We start from the raw sequence: 23620 nt of genomic DNA, 5'->3' as shown, positions 1-23620 counted from the left end.
TTGTGATTAAGTAATTAATTCGATATTCAGTTGCTTTTAAGAATCTCAGCTGAAGTCCACATTTTTTGTGGTGACGCAGAGTCGTTACATACGATTTTTACAAACTTTCTTCATGAGGTCCGACTCGCCGGGCTGGTAGACGAGGCAAAAACATCTGCAAATGTTTTTAGGATTAACGTCGTGAATTAAAGGCGTTATTCTAAGAATCGGGGGAAATCATGTATTGATCGTGTATTATTATTATTATGAGACACCGTGGATTGGTTGTGTATCAATACTGTATTTTGTCTCGGTACGTCGCATATCGCCAAGCTGCAATCAGCGGTGAGGTTTGTGAACGTCGTGACGCCATTATGAAGCCTCAAATTCGGATTTCAGCCGTCGCCATTTTGCTATTTTGGAGCCAAAGGTGACCATATTAGGAGGTGCTGGCGAGGAGCTCGCGGTGGTTCTGGCTCAATGTGACTGTGAACCTGAGGAGACGAGGCCCGCCCACCTTTAGCTGAACGCTGACTGCACCACCGGCCTATCAATAAAACAGATGTCTCCAAAGAAAATGCTTGATATCTAAATAATGATGGAGTCACGGACTAATAAGAAGGACTGACTTTATTGAATGGTCCCAAAATCGTAAAAAGAAGAAAAGATTGTCTGTATTTTGTTAGAGACGTTGAATTGGAGACTTCGGAGGCTTTTCGGAGCCAGAGGGTTTTTGGAGCCAACCCCCGGTGGGCCTCGGTGGTATTGCAGTTTAACGCACTTTCGCATCGGCCTCATTTTTAAGACTTATGTACAGAGTCTATCCGTGCATATCATATATAAAACACTCAAGTCTATTTTTATTGGTGTCGGTGACGTGGACTAACGATAACACAGTAGACCGGCACAAACTGCGTCTTTTAACAGGACTAGAAAGTTGAATCGCCACCATAAGAGTTTAAACATAAACGAAACATTATATCCATAATGAAAGGTCGAATTTATTATAGGGCTGTTTTACCTTTAATTGAATATATTAATGTGAACAACTTTGCTCCTGAGTGTATTCACCGGTCAGAAGACGATCCGACTCGTTCAGACACGTGTTGCAGTTCATGTTACGATACTGAACAACTCTGGATGTGCTTGTGTGTCACTTCCTGTGTTTTCCTCAGGAGCTGTGAACGATTCGGTCCCAGACGCAGCTGGTCATCCTCCCAAAGAGCCGTTACAGGAGGACAGCATTGCTGCCATGGTGAGGACATGAGCTGCTAACACCAGTACTGATGCACAAAATCTTATTTTTAGTCGAGATACTTTTCATTTTTTCCACAGCTGTTTGTCCCTACAGAGGTTAACATTGTTAGTCACTTCATCTACCAGATGGATGCTGCTAGTGAGCTCCCGTCATGTCAACATCTCCTTACTACTATTTATTATTCCTTTTAATGATTTTGTTTTTTTTCTGCTTTCAGGTCAGCAATGAACGACGACGTTCGGTACTTTTAAATCAGCGTTCACAACTACTTAAACAACTGGAGGAGATGGATAAAATTGTAAGTTTGTTTATGCACATTTTGAATTATATATATATTAAAAAAAATTTATGTATATAAATATATATTTATATATATATATATTTAGCTATATATATATATATATATATATATTTTTTTTTTTTTTTACAGTCATCACTTCCTTAAAGTTATTATTTAGTGTTTCTTAAATCCTTGTTACACAGATTATTGTAGATACTTCTACACAGCCACTTCCTGTTGACGTCACTTTATTCCTCCCATTTAGCTGGAGTCGTTGCCTCCAGACGAGTGCCGTGACATGGCGTCTCCACACACAGCTGTTCAGGTATGTCCTTTTTTTTTTTTAACTGCAGGGTTACCACAGGTCTGGAAAGTACTTGAAAAGGCTTAGATTTAAAAAATGAAAAAAAAATCAAGTCTTTAAAAGCTTTGATTTATGTCAGAATCTCTGAGTTTGAGCCTCTTGCGCTCTGTCGTCTAAAAATTGACCTTTGATACAATTTTTATACATCTGAAGTGCCGGCCAGAGCTTGATACTTTTTCGTCCTGTCACTGCATCGGCTACAAACATTCAGCGATTTGCTGATTGCCGTTCTGTGTCATTGGCTGTCTTGTAGTTGTTCCCCAGCTCATATATTTGCATAAATACACACACACACAGCCCGCGGTGGCACAAGTATGTCAACCACAGCGATGCACGACACCAAAGACTCCAGTAAGACAAGAGGAGAACTCTTGTTTACATTATTAGTGCTTGTTACTCAAACGCAGTCAAAGTTGATGCTTTTCACATGTTGAACTCTTAATGTGATAAAATGAAAGATACAAAATGAAACACAGCTTCTCAAAGTTGAGGACTATAAAACACAATATGTTCAGCACACATGAATGCTTAGTTACTCTTTATGTCAGAAATTACATTTTGTGACATGGTGCGTTTATCATTGTGGTATGTGCAAAAGTACATATTCAGTAATTAGTAACATCCCCTCTGGCAGATGTCACATTTCTTGTTGCTAAAAGACTGTCAATTCTCATATTTGGGATTTTCGTCCATGCTTCCTTACAAAAGCCGTCCATTCCTGCAACAACCCCGAGCTGTCTTGCATGCACAGCTCTTTTAAGATCTACCCACAGATTTTCAATTATCTTTAAAACCTCCAGCTAGCATCTCTCGACGTAATCCTTGGTGGATTTCTGGGTATAGTAATAACAACAAAGTCCATTTGGGTCATTATTAATCTGTCAGTTACATCCTGATGGAATACAAATATGTTCTTTGCCTTATTGATGTGTGGAGCCTGGCCTGAAATGTGTTGGGTCAGACTACTACATGTGAACACGTATGTGAATTATTGGCCCTTCATATTGATATAATACACCTTGAAATGTATAAAAACAAAAGGCTGGCAACCCTGAATCTGCAGTTCTGTAATTCATGCAAACAGTAACACAGACCATCGTGCTCCACTTGTAGTCTTCCCCATCAACGGATGATTCATCTCAATATGACACCAGAGACGCACACCGAGTTCAGCTGTCTGCAGGGAAGGCAAAGGTGACCGCACATTAAATCATCCACCACGTGTAAAGGACTGGTGCTTTTGTTTGAATGTTTTTCTGCTCATCAACTTTCACTCCGACATCTTATCTTCTTTTCTGTCTTTGTTTGGTTGTTCAGTTACAACTTCCAGCAGATTGTTCACCACCTTTGTTCTCTGATGACCAAAATGAGTCCTGCGATTCGCCAAGTTCTCCGATGTCTCCAGCAACCTCAGTGGTACTTACCTTTATTTATTTGTGTTAGTTTGTTTATAAACCTGCACACTGTCAGGATAGTTCATGTTTTATTTATTTTTTTTTATTTATTTGTATGAAGGAGTTTATAACACATTTCAAGTTTCCATGTGGGTACATTTGCAAGCAAGTACATGTTTGGCTTCTGAGCTCCTCCGGCTTGTTACTTCATGTGAGCCCATTGATGTCATTATCAACAATGTGAGAGTAGAAATTATTAATAAATGTAACAATTGATTGATTAATTGACAGAAACATAATCAGCATCAAATGTGATGAAATAGAATCATTTAAGATATCTATCCTGCAAAAATACCCCAAAACTTCCCCTGTGGCAGCTCCTCGTGAGGATTGGCTGCATATTTTTGTTTTGCATGATAGTAAATGGAACATTTCATACTGCCGGTCAGATCAAATGAGACACGAGACGACAATCTCCTGGACTTTAGAAAACAGCTACGGCAAGTTTTCACTACTATGAAATCTTGGGAGCGATATTAAGAAATTCTGAAAAAAAACTATCAAAGTACTGTATATTCTTGCAGATTTGAAAAAGAAACAAAAGACAGTTCTTGAATATATATTGCTCAATAAAGCCAGCGTGTGGGCTAGTGATCTGTTTTTTCACTGTTTTCAACATTTAAAGCAAAAATAAGGCAAACAGTAAGTGACCTAAATATTGAACAGAAGTGCTGAAGCAGAAACACACACATACATGAGCATCACATGCACATTATTCATCACTAAAAGTGATATAGGTGCTTATTTTGTACTTTTGTAAGTGAGTGTGCAGGTTTATTACAGATCACAGTGCAACTGTCCTTGCTTAAGCAAACTTAAGCAAATATACTGTCAAAAGGTTCAACATTTACTTCATGATTTCCTCATTAATTCACTCTGGTTCTGGAGTCACAGCTGCAGTTTTAACTAGTTGTCTTTACTGTGATGGGAAATATTGTAAATACCAATTAAATTTTCATTATACTATGTTGTCCAAAAGATACTAAGATACGATCTTCTAAATGTGGCTTGACTACTGCAATGCCCTCCTGTTTGGTCTTCCAGAAGGCAGCAGCTCGTCGGCTGACGAAGACCAAACAGAGAGAACATATTTTAAAGTCATTGCACTGGTTGCTTGTCACTTTTATAATTGTTTTGAAGATTCTTTTGCTGTTTTTTAAATGACTGCGTAGACTGGCACCAGCCTACCTCACAGACTTGCTTTGAAGATCGCTCAGATCCTCCACTGCTGACCTCCTCGTTCGAGCCAGTATAGTTTATGGGGAGTCGACTTTTATCCATTGTGGTCCTGTGCTGTGGAATAACCTGCCTGAGGATCTGAGGGACTCCACTTCTGTGCACATTTTCAAAAGAAAACTTAAGACATATCTTTTTAGCTTTTATTTGAGGCTCTATATATATATATATATATATATATATATATATATATATATATATATATATATAAAGAAGCTCTCCAGTTTAAATTGGCTGTTTTTAATTAGACTGTGGAAACTGTGTATGTCTGTTTTGTTTTTTTAACAGTCTCTGCATCGATGACATAAACATCAACATTTTGAAGCTGGTGTCCAGTTCCAAAGCTTCATAACACTTGTACGCTGTTATTGAAAAAGTATTTATTTTATACTCCTCTGTTCCAACATACAAATATCACAGAATGAAATATTTTCATTTGAAGTCAAATGTTGATCTTGTCAAAATCCTCTTTTTCTCAATTTAGTTGTGGCGAGTTAACATGTAGATGTTTGTGTCTTAATTAAAAATATAAAGTCATATATCATTAGGAATATAAATGCTGCAATCAGAAATTGTTGGCTATCTGTTTAAATCCAATTGTTTTCCCTGTTTTGTTTTTGTTTGTTTTTTAGAAAAAGGAAAATGCTTCCGGTGAGTCAGGAGATGAAGGTGATCCTGATTCCTCACCCGACTTTGATGATGGTTTCAAGTGTGAAAGCAACGACGGCTCTTCAGACGAAATGAGTCACGGCAGTCCTTCGACCCCCACTGACAAAACACCTCCTCTCCCAGGAAGGAAAAGAGATAAATCAGGAAGTTCCTTGTGCACGGACAACAGTGGGACTCCTCTAAAAAAGACATGTGCGACTAACCAGAAGAAGCCTTCGGTGTTGCCGATGACAAATTCCAAAGCACAACGTGTTTATGACAAGAGGAATTACTGCGTGTTCTGCTTCAAGTCCGTGATCAAAATGGCGCGTCACCTCGAGACGGTCCACTGTGACAAAGCAGAAGTTGCAGCAGCGTTTCAGTTTCCCAAACATTCTAAAGAGAGACAAAAGATATGGAACAAACTAACAAACCAGGGAAACTTTGCACACAATAAAGATGTTCTGAGAACAGGAAAGGGACATCTAGCTGTACGCAAACGACCAAAAATAACCGGCCAAGCCCACGACTTCCTTCACTGTCTTTACTGTCGAGGTCTTTATGGGAAGAAAGCTTTGTATAGACACATAAAGAAATGCCCAGAGAAAGAGAAGAATGAAAATGAATCCCAGATTGGGAGACAGCGCATCGCATCACGGTGTGCGCTCGCAACTCTCGGAGACTTCGACATAAGCGAGAGCGTTCGGAGCATCCTGAGCGACATGGTATACGACGATGTGACCCAAGTGGTCATGGATGACAAGGTTATCCTGCAGTTTGGAGAGCAAATGTTTAATCAGTACGGTTGCGATGTCAAAAAGCATCATTACATAAGACAAAACCTTCGTCAAATAGCGAGACTAGTGCTCGAGGCTCAAAAAATCACCCCTATGCAGAAGCTGGAGGACTTTTTCTACCCCTCAAACTTCCAACACGTCGTGTCCGCGGTCAACGTCCTGGCAGGCTACGACCCAGAAAACAAGACGTACAGCATTCCCTCGCTCGCTCTCAAGCTCGGTTACAACCTGCAGAAGACCTGCAGTATCGTTGAGAGTAACGCGCTCAAGTGTGGCGACGCAAAACTGGCTGAGTGTGCGAGAAGCTTCCTCTCCGTCTACCAGAAGAAATGGAATACGCTCATTTCTTCAGGTGCCTTAACGACTCTGAAAACAACTAAACTGAACACAGAAAAGCAGGTGCCATTAGCTCAGGATGTGAAGCGGCTGCATTTCCACTTGGAGAATGTTCATCGTCTCGCTGAGAAGAAACTCAGAGAAAGCCCTTCTGTAGAAAACTATTGCGCTCTGGCCAAGGTAATGCTTTCTCGGACAATCATGTTCAACAGGAGAAGACCGAGACAGATATCAATGATTCAACTCGCCGCTTTCCTGTCACGGAAGAAGTCGAGCGAGCTCGATGACATGGCGACGTCAGTCTCCGATTTGGAAAGAACCATGTGTGGCTTCTTCGCTAGAGTTGACATCCGAGGGAATTGTGGGAGAATGGTCCCTGTTTTACTGAAGCCCTCGTTGGTGTCAGCTTTGGAGCTTCTTGTTAATAGTCGTGAGGGCTGTGGGATCCCCAGGAAGAATCCCTTCCTCTTTGCCCGACCGAGTGCGCTGTCCGCCTACAACGGGTCAGATTGCCTCCAGAGATTCGTCCGCGAGTGTGGAGCTAAAAACCCCGCGGCGCTCTCATCCAAAAAGATCCGGAAGCATTTTGCAGCGATGCTACAGGTGATGAACCTGGACGAAAACGAGGCCGACCAAATTTTAGGCCCGAACAATCAAGTCCAAATCCTGCGACAGAACAGCGACATGACGCTTGATGATGTGGAGATTGAGTCCGGAGGTAAGAGCTTTCCAGTTCGGACGGGATTCACAAGTGTAAATGCTAAAATTTCTTTTAAAAAAAAGAAAAAGGTCGTGTGACGATAGTTGTGTTACCTAGAGGGATGTTAGTGACACTAAGCTATGACAGGATTTTGACAGCCACTCACTTTGAATTTCCCTGCAGAACAACAACAGAACTGCAGCAAATCACCAACTTTCAGAATTTTATTTTTTAATAAAGTCATGTGACGGCTTCTCTGACCATCCTGAGGAAAGTTTCACGTTCTTAAATTTAGTGTTTAGATACAGGACTTTTTTTTTTTTTTTAATTGCCTGCAGTTTAAATCATTTGAAAACAGTTAACCACTTTCTGATTTAAAAGATGTCTTGATATTTAAATTAATTCTGAGCAGTGGATGCCGAAAAGTTTCAAGACTCGCAATTTCAAAACAATTTTCATTGGACTATTGAATAGCTTATAATTGTCAGTTTAATTTGGTATTTTAATGCAAATGGTCGCAGGTTAATGTTGTAATAGGGCTCAATATATTAGCAGATTGAGGGCCACGCTCGGCTGACACGGGGCCAGATGTTGATGTCGTACAGATCTTGCTGGATGGATATAAAAAGTATCCTGAGAGGCTGCAGGGTAACTTGCTGACATTGAATAGGTGTCGGCTGTTCGGCTGCTATCAAAGGGCTGCACGGCTAGTAATGCATGTGCAGAAAATGTGTGCGCAAGTACGAATTTCTATGAGAAGAATCTCCCTTCATGTCTTCAATACAGCGAGATTACAACCTGCAAGAGGACAACAAGCTCCCTCATGGGATCACAACGAACGCTTCAGTGCCGGCTGTGGACCCGCAGATTTGTATCATCAACAAGCACACGGAGAAACAACCAGCTCCACCATGACCACGCCGCCCACGTCTGTCCGATCAGGAGAACAAGGTGAGAATCAGCATTAACGAGCTTTCATCCGTTTCATCTCAGTTGTCTTTGGCTGAGATTTTACTTCTTCCCAGTAATAGATGGTCACACTCGCCTACGTTAGATAAACAACGAGTCATTAGAACAATTTTTTTTTTTATAAGAATCAACAGGAGAAAGCAGATCAGGGAAAACAGAAACAGGTTTATTGTTTAAGTTTGTCTGTTTTTAAGATAAAAAAAAATTCTCACCCAGAGTAGTTTTTTCTGACTTCCCAGCTTGTGTACTATTGAGGTCTGTAATCTGCCCGGTTCACCTGCTCAATGTTGTGCGGATGTTTGTCGTCTTTTTTACAGTGAGAAATAAGTTTATTTTAGTTTTTGTAGATGAACAAACCCTCGTCGGATTATTCAGACACATCTGTAAATATCAACCAAACATTGCACTGTAAACCCACCAGCATGTAATAACACAAAATGTAAACATAATCCAAATATGAATGTTCTGCACATATTGTTTTAGGGAATATCTAACAACAGAAACTAAACAAATATATGTATAACTTAATGCTGAACATAGTATATCTGCTCTAGTCCAGTAGCATATTTTACCATTGCCTCATGTTGTATTTGTTTTCTTCAAATAATGTCTGGTGATTTTGATTATGTTTTTGTTTATGGGATTTAATTGCCTTGGTTGTTTACATGGATTGTTGTAAAGAAAAGTGTTCCAGTCAGCGCAGGGCATGTTTAATATTGAAATATATTCACCGTTGTCCTCCTCTGTCCAGTCTAACGTCAAAACACCTCAATATTAAAATGCCAACAGTGAGGACTGACTAACAAACAAAGATGAACAACTGTGCTTCTTTCAGCGACGGCAGATGTCGACATGAGTTTCATTCATTTCTCTTCGTCACCCGTCGCAGAATCCAACTATAAAGCCAAACATAAATGGGAGGAAGTGGAGGTTCATGCTGTAGAAAGACACCTGATGTGCTTCATTCAAGGACACAAGGTGCCTCAGAAAAGCGACTGCATCCAGTGTCTCGCGGCCGAGCCAAAAGCCCTGAGGACCCGTTCATGGAAAGGTGTGAAGGATTACGTCAGAAACAGGATCACTGCCCTCAAAAGGCAAAGTGGCTGTTCTCAGGGTTTATCGAAGAACGGTATCGGGGCCGAACCACGGCAGAGCGATGGATGTTTCCAGCAGCTCTAGATGTGAGATGGTGTTTTGTGTAACGTGTCCCTCTTCCATTTACTTCTCCGTCACCCTCCTCTCTCACTACTCGTCTTTCTTGTCCATCTCTTCTGCAGCATTGTGAGCATTTCCCTCCTTCGGGATAACCAACTTGATAATTGATCATTTTTATAGTTAATGGTTTGAAGCTGTTCTCTGTGGTCATGCTTACTGAACTTGGTATGATTACAGTATTTGTCACTCTGGTTTCGTTTCATTGTATTCAGTTCATTTGCACAGAGACTGTTTATCAATGATGTATTACGAATGATTTGTTACACAGAGTTAAGGGATGGTGGCTTTGTAAGTTTTTCTTGCTCTTTGTTTACTGACTCTGAACAACTTATTTTGGTTACCCTGTTTGCTATACTGGCATGTGGTATTTTGTTTTTGTTTTGTAAAACAATTTACCAAATATAAAGAGCCAAGAATCATATTATTGCATTTCTTCTGAACAAAAAGAGGAGTAACTTTTATTCCACACATAAAATGGCTGCACATCTTGTTCTAGTGATTTGTGCCATCCTGACTATTGTATCTTTACATGTGTGCAACACAATCTCTTTGGCAATTTTTTTTTTTTTATATTACTCAACAATAGCAGCAATGTCACATTCAAAATGTGAAAATACAGACGTATTGGCAAAACAAGGAACTTTAAATTTCAAGAGTAAAGTTACTCATTAGTAAGCAGAGTTGTGCAGTTGTGAGTTATATACTGCCATTTGATATATTTTATATTGCAAAATAAAAATTCAAGCAGTCTTAATGTTGTAGCTTGTCCATAGGACCTTATATCAACCACCTTAATTTATAGTCGGGTAATAATCCCAACATTTTTATTTTATTACTTTATTTTTGTAAACTCTATCAGTCTATAAAGAGAATGTAGCTCGCTTTAAATGATCATTAAAATACACTTTTCTGAAAGGCACTGGAGATGATAAAGCAGTATATCACTCGGTCGCGCCTGTATTCTACAAAAATCTTAAAAAACAACAACTATCAACTAAGAATTTTCAAAAATATATATATATACATTTTTTTTTACATTGCTCAATCTCGTGCTTTTACTTTGAAAGGATGCGTGTTGTCGTGATGTCGTTAACGTTGCAGTGAGGCTCACATTGACAGACCTGTCCGCTTGTGAAGGCGGCCACAAGAATCAGGTTAAACATGCAACATTTTCTCATTATTAAGGATTTTATTTTTTGCATTTTAACATAATGTCGTGTTTCGCTTCCGTCGCAGCAGAAGCGAACATGAAGACCGACGTTAGCGACGCACGCCGAGCTGCTGCTTCCGTTGATGTCCAAAGGTACCGAGTCTCCTCTTCTGTCGGTAAGGTTGCGTCTTGCTGATTGATCTCTTTGTGTCACCGTGGCTGTTTATCTGGAGCCACTTCCTGTTCAGCGTTTCATGTCGAGACGTCGTCATCCAGCGCAGCGCCTCACATGTTGTGGGCTCATATCTGCTGGCGTGCGTTCACCACTAAAGTGGCAATTCAACAAATGAATGACCTGCCAGCTGGCTGCGATGGTGGAGGACGAGTTTGAATGATTTGGTTTTAGGGAACCTGCTGCTGGTGTGACAGCTTACTGCTGCTGTCACAAATCAAAACCAAATTATGGCTAAAATGAGCTTTTTAATGTTTGTCAATAACCTTGAGCCGTCAGCAGTAACCCCTGTCACTTTGAAATGAAGGCCTGAGTCGGAAGAGAAGACAGAAAAACATCACATCACAACCCCTTGATGATTTTTGTTTTTTTTTCACGTTTTGTTGCTACGCTAGGTCCCGCCTTTAAAGAGAGAAACACCTATCAGTGATGAGCATGGAGGATGATGGACGTCCCCGCATCCAATCAGAGCCAGACACCCTGCCAGCCGTGGGTTGGCCAGAACGGCAGCTCCACATCTTCACCTCCAGGAGCCTTCAGCAGCGCTTTGCCCAGCTTTCATCACCTGAACCTGGGCTCTCCCTCTGACCAGACCCCCGTCTACAGCCACCTGCAGGCGTCCAACCACGACTTCCGGAGCGACCGCGCGACCTTTACGTCCAGAAACAACACTCAGCCCAGCATGCTCTATTTTAATAATGCTGACCAGAGCGTGCAGCCATTCATCCCTAATACTCGTGTTTCATCCACGATTCCAGCTGCAAGCCAAGGACAAAATATACCTCCATGTTCACTTCCTCTTAAGTACGAAGGGACGCAGCCTTCCAGCCCCCAACAAATGTATTCCCCTCACAACCCTTACCAAGCAGTACCTCCCCCGGTCCCGCCTCCGTACACACTCCACGGTTCACTGAATGGACCTCAGTCACCACAGCAAAACCACTTCCCCGTTAGCCCTCCATTACCTGGACAATGTGTGAACCGGAGCCCACCGTCTATACCTCAGCCAAACGTGGGGTCTTCTGTTGGATATACTCCCAATCATGTCTCGCCCAACTCCCCCATCCAACAGCAGCCTCTGTGGACTCTTCCACCACAATCTAGAGGTAAGTTTATTAGTAATATGCACGTGATATGCTTACAGTATAACCACGGGGTGGTATCCTGAAGCATTAATGGTAAAATCAACCACTTAATCACTTATAAGCAGCCATAACAACTACATCACAAGTTAGCCTCATTATCCAGAGTGCACACCATCAGAGCACTGATAAAAACCTTCAACCTTTCCAACATGTGCTGTCGTCTGGATGGAAACACACCACTTATTCTCTCTCTTATTACCTCTCACCCCCCCTCATTGCTCTTATTTTTTTCTAAAATCATTATTTTTATCTATCTTATTTCATGTATATGTGTTTGTAAATGTGTTCATATTGTGTGCATCTGTTTTGTTTCTATGCTGCTGTGACGACTACTTTTCCCCGCTGTGGGATTAATAATGTCTAAATCTAGTCTAGTCTAAGTCTATTGATTTAGCTGGAGCTCCTGTTTCTCCTCAGGAACCTTCAACGAGTTTGTTCCCGACGCAACTGTACAGGACAGGACCATCACACCGCAGGTAGGGAAAAATCTAATTCCCATAAGCTTTTTATTTTGAATAATGTATTTTTCAATTAATCATTTGGCCTATAAAATGTGTAAAAATTGAAGGAGAATGTTCATCACAGTTCCCCAGATTTACTGTAAAACTTAAATATTATCGGAACACGTGCTGATCACGTACCTTTCAACTCGGGGAACATCATGATCAGTTGTGTTTTCTGTACCTGTGACAATGTAGGATGATAATGTCAATTTGGAGATATTTTTCATTGAACTTTAGAGCTGTAGGGCTTAAATAAAGTATTTTCTCTTTGACGTTACAATTTTCATCCCTCAGAATGAGAACAATTCGACGAAGCCTGGTGTTGCATCAGCAGCTTATCACTTTGTGTAAAACGATGGAGTCTCAGGCTCTGGGGAAGTATCGTCCCGTTGTGTCCGTGTGAGAGTGACTGGTTATATTTCCTCTCTGCAGTCTCCCAGCTCTGAGTCCCGTTATGGCCTGGACCCGGAGCTTCTGCCCAGCGCTGTAAGTTCCTTCATTCTCTTTCAATAATTTCTTAATTACTTCTTCATACATATTTTTTGGTTATCAGTAATTTGATGCATGTTTAAACTTAAGCCATAACCAATGAATGAATCCAAATATTTACTGAGACATCAATGAGACCGGTTTAAATGTTTTGAAATGTTCTTACATTCTTGCTGAATGATAAACTTGCACCTCTTGTTCTCCCTGTCGGCCTCAGGTGAAGGTGATGGCAGAGGACAGAGCGGAGTGGGACGGCAAGGTCTTCGTCTCGGAGCCCTTTTCCCACCTTCCTCCTCTGGCAACTACTTCCTGTATGATAGAGGACAGAGGTAGTAACACAACACCGTCTGTATCTGTGTCACAGAGATCACACTGTTTTATCCAGTTCTTTGGCTGTAGATAGGCAACTTAACAATGCACCGACATGAATCAAAGCATACTTTACGGCTGAAACGTGACTTTAATTTGTTGCAGAGTAAAAGTTTTTTAGTACTTATCAAATTATTGCACATAATAATGAAAGAAGAGGATCAGACATTGATCAAACAAGAGGAACAATTGTAATGCTACAGCTTTTCCTCTGGTTTTGAGAACAGTTTGTGCTCTCTAAATGCAGCCAGCTGTCAGATTATTGGCAGAAGTGTTGTGGTCAGGCTGAAGAAAGGATGATGAACACGCCTGTCTGATCTGAAAATATGTGTCATGCTCAATTCAGATGTTGTTGTTTTGTTTTATATATATATATATATATATATATATATAGATAGATATATATTACCAGAAGGAAAACAGTGGCAAAATAAATTCAGTTCTGAGTTACTATTGACGTGTCAGGTGTTGTTTTGTTTTGTTTTGTTTGCTCACCCCTTCCTGTCTCTATGTTGTATTCAATCCAACCAGCATGTCGTCACTAACCTTGTGTGTGTCGTAGGTAATGCGAGTCCTCTCGCCATCCGCTCCACCTCGTACTGCGTTCCCTGTGAGGGTCAGACCGTGCTGCTCGGCCGCCTGCCGCTGGGAGCTCTGGTCACCCCTCTGGTGAAACACGATGCTGGAGAGGTTGGTTTTTAACAGTTTCCTCTATAATATATTCAAATATATGTGGAGACAGAAATAAAAAAAAAAAGCAGACACTGATAAATTCGAGGTCAGGTTTCTGTAGAGATAGAAATGTGTACTTTATGTGTGTGTGTGTGTGTGTGTGTGTGTGTTTTTTTTGCCTCCAGAAGCCCCTCCCACTGTGTAAAGAAGCAGAGTGCATTGTGGGTTGTGGTTGGTGCGGCGCCTCCATGTGCCCGGCGATGGGCTGGCAGGATTGTGGTCAGAGGTTTCACTGCTCCTTCTGTGGTAAACTCAGTGAAGGTACGATCTCACACCGACTCACAGAAAGTTTTCCAGTTATGCTCATCTACCCAAACAAGTAGAAACCCAAACAGAAAAGATGGCCGCTTGTTTTCACACTGTATCTAATTTTGTAATGAAACGTTTATCTAGTTAAGAAAAGATGATTTCTTGGTCAAAAATAACGAAAGAAAAGTCCCAAATTTTAAAGCCATTTTGATGTCTTGAACTGTTGACTTTAACCTGAATGCAGGAATTATTTTATTTGCAGCTCCAGTTTTGTCTCCTATCTTGTGTCTTAGTGCCGTGGCAACACTACCAGCCCACCAAAGGTGTGGAGGGGGTTCGGGTTGATACCGCCAAGAGGCCTGAACTCAGCATGGGGTCGTACGAAATCCTCAACTCTCAGAAGGTTGGCTTCTCTCGCTTCAGTCGTTTGTTTAGTTTGCGTGATAGTTCTCGTCACCTGTTCTTACCTCATGGAATATCCTTTTTTTTTTGTTGCATGTGTACATTGTAGTTCCCATTTATTAAAAAGTCATATTTTACATTAAGTATTTTTCTATATTGTGTGTTTCCTTATTGGTTTTATCCCCTTCTGCTAGGCAACAATCGCTTATGTCAAGATGTGCTTTTTCCTGTAGCTACAAACATGCCTGGAAAATGTACATTTCCAGAGTTTGAGCTACAAAACAATGACTCCAAAGATTTGGTTTTAACACTAAATGATAGCAAAGCCAGAAATAAAGTTTGTAAAACCACCGGAGCCCTTCGTCACCATGCCAACAGTAAGAAGCTTGCTGGTTGCATAAAGCTGACAGCAGCGTCAGCTTCGAACCAGGTGAACATCACTGCTTGGCTGCAGCCCAGTGGAACAGTGATAGTTGACATCAGCTACTTTGCTTAGTTTGTTGTTTGAGCAACTAAAAAAAACTTTAGGAACTTTATGTGTAAATTAATGGCAATTAATTTATTAATGCTGCTGGTTTTTGTCTAATCAGCACAAAGGTGGAATTTTTTTTCTGTGACTTAAATCATTGAAATTCAACCTTTAGATTAAGTAACTTCACATTTGACTTGTGGGAACCTTCTGTTTAATATATGTCCAACTGTGAGTGTTTTATTCGTTTTATAAGAGACACTCAGTGTGAAGACTTCTGGGATATTACTCGGTTATTTTCTAATCCATGGCTGATTTGTAAAGATGTTGTTAGTTTCTGAATTTTATCGAGAGGTGTCGTGTGTGTGAACATCGTTGTGTGTTTTCTCAGGGTGAACCTGCTGCGCTGCTTCTAGCCGTGGATGTGTCTGCCTCAGCGCTGAGAGGAGGACATCTGGAGTTTGTAACACAACAAATACACACCCTGCTCAGCTCTCTGAACAGGTCAGAACACACTCCCACGTCATTATGCACACACACACACACACACACACACACACACACACACACACACACACACACACACACACACACACACACACACACACACACACACACACACACACACGCACGCACGCTTTCACAGCCTGCTCAGTAGTACTCCCGTGCAGGTTTGGAAACTACTGTGAAATCTTCTCATGTTGTTTGTGTAGGGAGGACGGTGATTCCTTGTCCGATGTCCGTGTCGGTTTGATGACGTACGACAGCAGGATCCACCTGTACGACCTCAGTCCCGACCTGTCCCGCCCACACATGCTGGTCATCACGGAGACAGAGGACCTGCAGCTTCCTGTGAGGGACGGGCTGCTGGTGTCCCTCAAAGACTGTATTTGCAGTATCGACAGGTAATAAACATGTTGACTCTTTAATCAGAAGTATTCTGCAGAGTCTTAATGCCGCACTGATAAAGAAACTAGGGCGGATCTGAAAGTTCAGAAGCTGCTTCCTGTTGAGCGTGAGCGGAGAGCAGCACCGTGACGTGCACCGAGCAGAGCAAAGCTGCCACCTTTGTGAGGAAGTATTCCATGTTATGTCGCTTGCTCAACAGCAGGACCTGTGTTACACGCTTCTTTTGGGACCACTGCCGTGTGCGCATTTGCGACGTCAGCATGGCGATGAGCAGAGAGCTCCCATCCAATTCTGTGTCAAACTCATGACATCGGCAACGGAGGCTCTTGAAATGCTTCAGAAAGTTTACGGCAACGAAGCGATAAGCTCGGAGAGGTGTTCCGAGTGACATTCGGGTTTTTAAGACGGGCAGAGTGTCACCGTCCAAAACCAAGGAGGTGACCTGACGGGCAACGTGAATTTGTCTCTCTAACTGCCAACACCAAGTTCCATTGTGTCTGCGTGCAAGTGATCCCATTTAGTACAAACGACCTGAACTGTGGTGCAATGACACTTGCCTGCTCACAGCGTGTTGAAAATGCACCAGTTTGTCACCCGTGACAACACAATTGTTTGGGAATATTTACTCGTGAAGGTTATCGCTTCCCTCTGCTCTGTGCACATCATGGTGCTGCGCTGCATTCAGGCGAAACATAAACGGTCTTGGAACGGTTTGATTGGCGCTCGCGTTAGAATTCTGGTCATTCATACATCGATCTCACAAGAAATATTTTCCTTTCTTTGGTTTATGTTTTTTTATTTACAAGGCATCCTAAACCTGACCAGCTCAGCTTTTGCTTTTTGATTATTAATTTAGAAAGTTTTAACTCAGAAATTGTGGCCAAAATCAGCTGGAAGTAGATTCAAACAATGAGCAGTGGTTTAGTAGATCAAAACATCTCATCACAATAGAAATCCCGCAATCTTGTAAGCTACTGAAAGTGGGCATTGCTGATTTAGTATGCGTTGTCCTTTCATGAAAATGTGATATTTTAAAACCTCATTTGTTGCTGAAAGAAGTCAAATTCATGAGCTGCTCGTAGGAAGAGTGATGCTGCTTCACCTCATGACGAGGTTGGGTGTCAGTATCTTCCCTACGTTGGAGGGAGGCATGGTGTGCTCAAGTATAAAAGAGTTCTTTAGTATTCTCACTGCCAGAAAATGTTGTCTGTGCTTGTCAGAAAGAAACAAATAATTTAGATTTTTTTTTTTGCTGCTTTGCTGAAAACAATTCTCCGTTGTATCCTTCTGTCGTGAAGTGATGACTACTTTCATTCGTTTTATAACCTGTATGTTGTCTGTGTCGACAGTGTGCTGCAGCTTCTTCCTCAGTTCAGTGCAGAGTGTGATGTCTCCAGTGGAGTTCCCATGGAGCTGCCTGTCAAAGCGGGGCTAGCCGTCCTGCAGGTCCTAAGACCCTATGCTATATTTACATTTACTCATGTTTCTCGTTGAGTCTCGTGGCTGCACAGTTATGGATAACATGCTGATGATCTTTCTAACTAGGGCCTGAACTGTCCTGGCAAGCTGCTGATCTTCCACACCGCCTCCCTGATAGAGACGGGACACGCAAACTCCTCCTCAGGGTTCTTTGGCCCCAACAAGCCGAAGGTACATATAACTCACACACACAGTTTACTGTTCTTTATATACTCATGTTAGCTCCAGAACATTCAGCTGTGGATGCAGAAGTAGTGAGAAGAAAGTAGTAGTGAGATCATCGTCCTGCAAGTGACCTCTGACCTTTCTAACCCTGATTGATTCCCTCCTCTTTTGTTGTTCCCAGTCCATCTTTCAGCCGTCAGAACTGGCCGTCTCATTGGCCAAGGAGTGCGTCCGCCAGGGATGCGGCGTTCACCTGTTTGTCCTCTCTCAGCAAGATGTGGGCGGGGCATGGCCAGGGCACATCCCGTATCTAACAGGTGGAGCTCTGTACACCTACGGCCACCTCCAGGTACGTCAGCGGCTCCTCCCACTGGGAATTAAAAGTAATGAATTGTGATAGTTATTGAACGAATAGTTTGACATTTTGGGAAATACGCTGAGAAAATTGCTGCCACTCTCGCTAAATTTAAGGAATGACCAGCAGCTGGTTGGCTGAGTGGGGTCAAATTAAGTTTTGTGTATTTGTAAATGCAACGCTGTTGGCAGGTTAGAGCTTTTCTAGCTGTGCAACATAGAGGAAGTGCTTTGAGCTGTAACTAAGTTAAAGTGAAGACATGCTTTGCATAAATTTGGTTTTAACTGGTGTTTTTTTAAATGTCCACTACAGGGGGAAATGGACAGAGAGCGTTTCAGCTGTGATCTGAAGAGGACTGTAGACGTGGACACAGGGTACAGGGCGGAGCTGCGGATATTTGTCAGCAAAGGTGACGGATTTGTTCACTGTGATTGTGCAGGCAGTGCTCTTTATAAACACTTGTGATTCCAGCGTAACTGTCTCGCCAGATTTGCGTGTGTCCGGCTGTTACGGACTGTTTATCCCTGGTCCTAGCCCTGGACACGTCACCATGGCAACCCTTGACAGGCGGACGACAGTGGCCGCGGAGCTCGCGCACACCAGAGCTCTGGAGGAGGCGAGAGGCGTAGCCATACAGGTGAGTGAATGATCACCAGCTTACATCAGAAACAAGTCGTGGATGGAGTTGGAGCAGCAGAGGTGAAATTCCGGTTACCGTAGTAACAACCTTCCTGTTTCCCTCCCGTGTGTCAGGTTGTTCTGTCTTACAGCATGCAGACAGGAGAGCGGAGGACCAGGGTTCACACTCTGACCCTGCGATGCTCACGTCATCTTCAGGACGCGTTCCGGCACTACCAGGCCCAAACACTGCTCACCTTCCACTGCAAGAAGAGTAAGGAATGTGCTCTGTGGATCAGTGGATCATCAAGGAATGACACGCTATTAAATTACAATATTTACTGAACCTGAGCATCATCATCTGCATAATGTTTGGTCTAAAATACTCCTGAGGAAATGCAGTTGATCTAATGAGGGATAAATGGTATGAATGCATGGAAGGGATGAATGTAAATGTAAAAGTATCAATATAATGCCATGAAAGTGATCATCCAGTGCTTTTATCCACTGACATAAAATATTCAGTCGTTAATATAAATATAAATATTACTCCTAATGTAAATATTAATGACTTGGTCTGCTGTCCATAAGTCTACGATCAACAAGATTTATAGATTCCCTCAGAATCTGAAATATTGTCATCATCCCTTTTCTTAAAAACAAAGACACAACATTCTCCATAAACGTTGCAGCTGCAAGCTCCGAACAATATTCAAATGACTTTGTCTTTGTTGGTCCAGTGTACTGTGCAGCGCTGGAGCGCCCTCTGCAGGAGCTGAGGGAGGAACTGCAGACGGAGGCGACAGAAGCGTTGGCGTCCTACCGCAAACACTGCTGCTCTGCCTCGGTGTCTGCTGGACAGGTGAGATTATTACACACAAAGTACATGAGAACATGCGTTGTATAGTTAGCTAAGTGTTCCACAGGTTGCCATTTATTCTTCCGTGTATACATTCAAATCACTCTGACAAATACATCTTCAAACCGTCTAAAAGCAATTACAACCAATTTATCAGAATTATAAAAAGAGTACATGTTCATTTTGTTTTGTCCTTTTCTATATTTACCATTGTTCCTAATGTATTTAAATATTTTTGACCCGTCGTACTGTACGCTGTTCGCACCTTGTAGCTGGTCCTTCCTCAGTACCTGCGAGCGCTTCCTGTCTACATCAACAGTCTGAGGAAGAGTGAGGTGCTGCTGCCGGGCCTCAGGAGCTCCGTCCACCAGCGGCTGCAGCAGCGCTGCCAGGTGCTCGCCATGGACACCTGCAGCACCGCCTCCCACTTCTACCCGCTGCTGCTGCCTCTGGTCAGTGCCATCAACACTCTGGAAGTTTGTCTTAGAAGGGTTAGTGGGTGTTTTAAGAGGGGAGCAAATGGATCCACAACATCCTGGATGGGTTTCCTTATGGATTGTTGTAGTATTTATTTCATTATTCTGAATAAAAGTGTATTTTCCTAAATGTTGGGACACCTCGTATGTTAGCGAGACAGACATTTCCTCCGTTCAACACGGTGCACAAATGTACTTCTAGGCCTCAAGAGGTTTGCGGTGCCGGCAGGTACATAGAAACCCCTCGGCCTACACGTGATTTCTTTCTTTCTTCCTTTTTTTTTTGCAAGCAAGTGTGAGTCACCTGTGCTGCTATAACGCCATCCTGTGGCTAATTGAAAAGCACATTGTACATTTTTATTGAGAAAAAGAACAGAAGAAGAGAAGGGAATGGTTTACTGTTTCATGGAGCAAAGCACTGTGTCCTATTTTAAGTTTTAAGTTTAGTCACAGGCAGCCAAGGTGCTGATGACAAGTTGTCCAAGTTATTTCTCTCTCAAGATAGTAGGTGACAGTTGTCTTTTCTTTGCATTTGCAGCATTGGACAGATCATTTGATAACAGGAAATGTGTCGCGGACGCTTTGGAGAGATTTATTTTCTTGAGTTTTTCCCTCCTTTGTCACTTGCAGCCTCTGTCAGCTGACAGCTCCAACCCTCCAAACCCACAGGAGGCGCTGCGCTGCTCGGCTGCCAACATGGACGCCAGATGTCTGTATTTGCTTCACGCTCCCCTCACCCTGCTGCTCTGGGTGGGCAACCGAGTCCCAGCAGGCACGCTGGTTGAGCTCTTCAACACCAGCTGCTTTTCCTCCCTGCCCTCCGGAGAGGTGAGAAATCAGGGTGAAGTGGGAACGCGCATACAGTACGCAACGGCTGATACATGTACGAGGGTGGATCCAAAAAGTTGAAAGACTTATCCTGATGTACACAGAGCAGCGGGAAGCAAATACAGTCATGAGTAGGTATTCCAAGCTACGTCATTTGATCCAAAACGTGTTTTTTTTTTGCAGAGATTGCACATCAAATTTTGTGTCAAACAAGCAAAAGAGACCCTTAAAATGCTTCTAAAAAGTCTGCAGCAGCGAAGCAACGAGCGGGGCGAGATGTCTGGAGTTGTGTTCACATCTCAGAGAGACTAAAAAAGGTCCTTCAGGTCAGGAGCACCCAGGTGGGTTTTCTCTGACATTCGTAGGGTTGTGCATCGTCATAGCAACACGATCGTCTCTCCCCGACTCTCTGGCTGTGAACTCTGCGCTCAAGTTTCAGGTCCGTGATGTCATCGCAAATGCACACGTACAAAAAGGTGTGCAACACAAGTGCTGATGTTGATCAAGTGATGAAACTTGGAGTACTTACTCGTGAAAGTTGTAGCTTCCCTCTGCTCCGTGCACATCACTGTGCAGTCTCTGAATAATAACACTTACTTTCATGCAAAGATTACAGCCAGTCAGTAATAAAACTCATACTTTCTCAGACATCGGTTGGAATGACAAAATATCAGGCGTGAACGTGTTAAATGTTCATCTGTAACAGTTATTTTTATAATGGCCAAGATTTGTTCCAAAAGATAAAACACACGGGTGAAAATACAGTTTCTGACCGGACACCGGGCGCATGGAGTGAGAAGACACCACGGCCACTGTTCACCGTACGACTCTCATGTTTTGTATCTTCGTTCGTGTGCTCCACCAGACCAGGCTGCCCGTCCTGGACAACCCGCTGTCCGTCAGCATCCGCTCCTTCGTCAACACACTGAACTCGCAGGCATCCTGCACCCGCAAGGTGAGCTGCTGCCTCCTACTGATGTCGTGCATCTTTCTAACAGCATCGTGATTCAGACCAACACGTGTGACTTTAAGTTGCACAGCGGCCGTCTCAGTGACCTCCATTAAACGTCTCTGTTGTCTCTCAGCCTCATTCTACTTCCACGTTTGTCACGTTCATGTTAGTTCAGATTCAGCAGAAGTTTGAGCTGCGACGGCAGAGACCAAAGAAGCTAACGAGAACACTGACGTCAGCTTCCCGATCACGGAGATACTTCATGTTTTATACTATGGAGCTAGAAGCAAAGTGGACACGGCAGCTGTTTGGAAGTAAGCCAGCTGGCTAGCAACATGTAAATATGAAGAATTAGCTGCACTAGGATTTTAGTGAAATTTACTTTTAATAATTTTACTTTAGGGATGAAATTATCCACTAAATTATTTCTGGTTCTTTATTGATAATCTCAGCCCTGCTGTTAATGTTGTTTTGTTTTTTTTACCCTGTTTAACTCTTTATATTACTCTTACAGAAAACACGTTTTCCACATAGGACATGTGATCACATGTATGACACATGTTTACCACGTGTATGACACAAATGATGACATGGGAATCTACATGGGCTTCACACATTACTCTATGAAAATGTCCCAAAACCGCGTTTCCCATCGGCAACATACATGTTTCACATGTGCACAATCACGTGCATGTGGTCACGTGTGAACGTCATGTATTTCTTTTTTTAAGGGTCATAACATTGAAAACATTGAAAAACACACAAAGAAATACGAAATAAGTCATTAGCTCAAGGCCATCTACTCATTTCTCCTGCGTAGAAACGCTGTAAATAAACCAAACGATAATTATCGAGGCTATGTCAAGTTTCATCGATGTATTGAATTCTGCTGACGATGCAAATATTTACATTTTCTTTGCTATACAACATTTTTTTTATTTTTTATACACAAATAAATAAAGCGTCACCTCCAAATATGACTTCATTTATCAGGACACTTCTAAGGTAAATCAGAAAATCTTAACTGAACCCTAAAAACGTCTTCCGCATTCGACTTTAAACTTTTAAGTTCGATCATTAGCTTTACGCCTTTTACGTTTTTTCACCTGGTTTCAGGGGTCAAAGTTTGCAACATGTAACATGAGGCTACTGTCTCCGTCTTTTCACAAGTAGTGAGGTACAAATTGCAACATGCTGAAAGAGGGCCAGATCAGATTTATAATAACTCAGCTAAAAGATCATTTAAATGCCCCAAAAAGAGAACAGAAGAGAAGTGACTTTGCATTTTGAGAAGATCCCAGACAGTTTGAAAGGCGTGACCTCCTCCTGCATCGTCCTCCTCATCTACACCACCCTGCCCGGATAAAGGAGTTACGGGGAGCGTTGACGGATGTAACTCACACCACCGGGCTTCTTTCTGTTTCAGCTGTGGCTGGTGAAGCAGGGCGACACCTGTGAGGAGGCCCTGCAGCGCCACCTGGTGGAGGACAAGAGTCCCAATGGAGGAGCGTCCTACGCAGACTTCCTCTACCATCTCCACGTCAACTCTGTCCGACTGCTGCAATGACCAACGCACATTTACTCACCTCTCTGTGCAATACCTCATACAAACGGGACACTGCAGCCTATTCACCTCAAGCAAACAACAACAACAACAACAACCAGGAGAAAACAGGAGGAGCAGCGGTATGACTGGACGGTGTTGTCATTTCGTGATATTTAAAGCCTGATGTTGGAGAATTCTGTCGTACACGGGGACATTTCAAGAGTGCTATTTATTTAGTGACTGCAGTGTTTGTGTGACGAGTGCAGCGTTGAATGGATCTGAGTTTTTCAGAAAATGTGCTATTAATTTATTCCTGTCATGGCAATTCTCTAATCCCTGCCTCAGATTGGTGTGTGTGTGCGCATGTGTGTGTGTGTGTGTGTGTGTGTGTGTGTGTGTGTGTGTGTGTGTGTGTGTGTGTGTGATGTCCACAGTATGCTCTGTGGGATTATCTTCA

The 23620-nt window shown here is 42.5% G+C and overlaps 1 protein-coding gene across 7 annotated transcripts; it reads left to right on the top strand.

Annotated features, from left to right (window-relative positions):
• Positions 1–815: 815 nt before the first annotated feature.
• Positions 816–23537, top strand: LOC138614379 (protein transport protein Sec24C). Of its 7 annotated transcripts, none has more exons than XM_069687785.1 (22): positions 10246–10390; positions 10476–10562; positions 11014–11724; positions 12181–12239; positions 12699–12752; positions 12973–13084; positions 13687–13814; positions 13985–14117; positions 14399–14508; positions 15368–15480; positions 15690–15881; positions 17235–17331; positions 17431–17535; positions 17711–17878; positions 18197–18293; positions 18373–18521; positions 18638–18776; positions 19243–19364; positions 19634–19813; positions 20468–20665; positions 21531–21620; positions 23044–23537. In XM_069687785.1, the coding sequence occupies exons 3-22, from the start codon at positions 11061–11063 to the stop codon at positions 23182–23184; spliced, it is 3051 nt and encodes a 1016-aa protein (XP_069543886.1). In that variant the 5' UTR covers positions 10246–10390; positions 10476–10562; positions 11014–11060; the 3' UTR covers positions 23185–23537. The 7 variants fall into 7 exon arrangements, 4 of the variants coding, with proteins under 4 accessions (XP_069543886.1, XP_069543885.1, XP_069543883.1 ...); XM_069687784.1 differs by having other exon boundaries at positions 10247–10390; positions 10476–10539; positions 13982–14117; XM_069687782.1 differs by having other exon boundaries at positions 10247–10390; positions 13982–14117.
• The last annotated feature ends 83 nt before the right edge of the window (positions 23538–23620 follow it).

Source organism: Brachyistius frenatus, unplaced genomic scaffold (genome assembly GCF_029030835.1).
Source record: "Brachyistius frenatus isolate BFR_SWC_R1_liver_20210118 unplaced genomic scaffold, ASM2903083v1 Contig_491, whole genome shotgun sequence".
NCBI lineage: Eukaryota > Metazoa > Chordata > Actinopteri > Embiotocidae > Brachyistius > Brachyistius frenatus.
Note: the sequence above shows the minus strand (reverse complement) of the source record. Positions and strands in the feature narration are given on the sequence as shown.

What these genes read in the sequence shown, in the direction of transcription:
- LOC138614379 (XM_069687784.1), top strand. Translation starts at nt 11,061, where the DNA reads ATGATGGACGTCCCCGCATCCAATCAGAGCCAGACACCCTGCCAGCCG. An exon ending in TCTTCCACCACAATCTAGAG is followed by an intron (nt 11,725 to 12,180) that starts GTAAGTTTATTA and finishes GTTTCTCCTCAG; the next exon opens with GAACCTTCAACGAGTTTGTT. An exon ending in CTGTATGATAGAGGACAGAG is followed by an intron (nt 13,085 to 13,686) that starts GTAGTAACACAA and finishes TGTGTGTCGTAG; the next exon opens with GTAATGCGAGTCCTCTCGCC.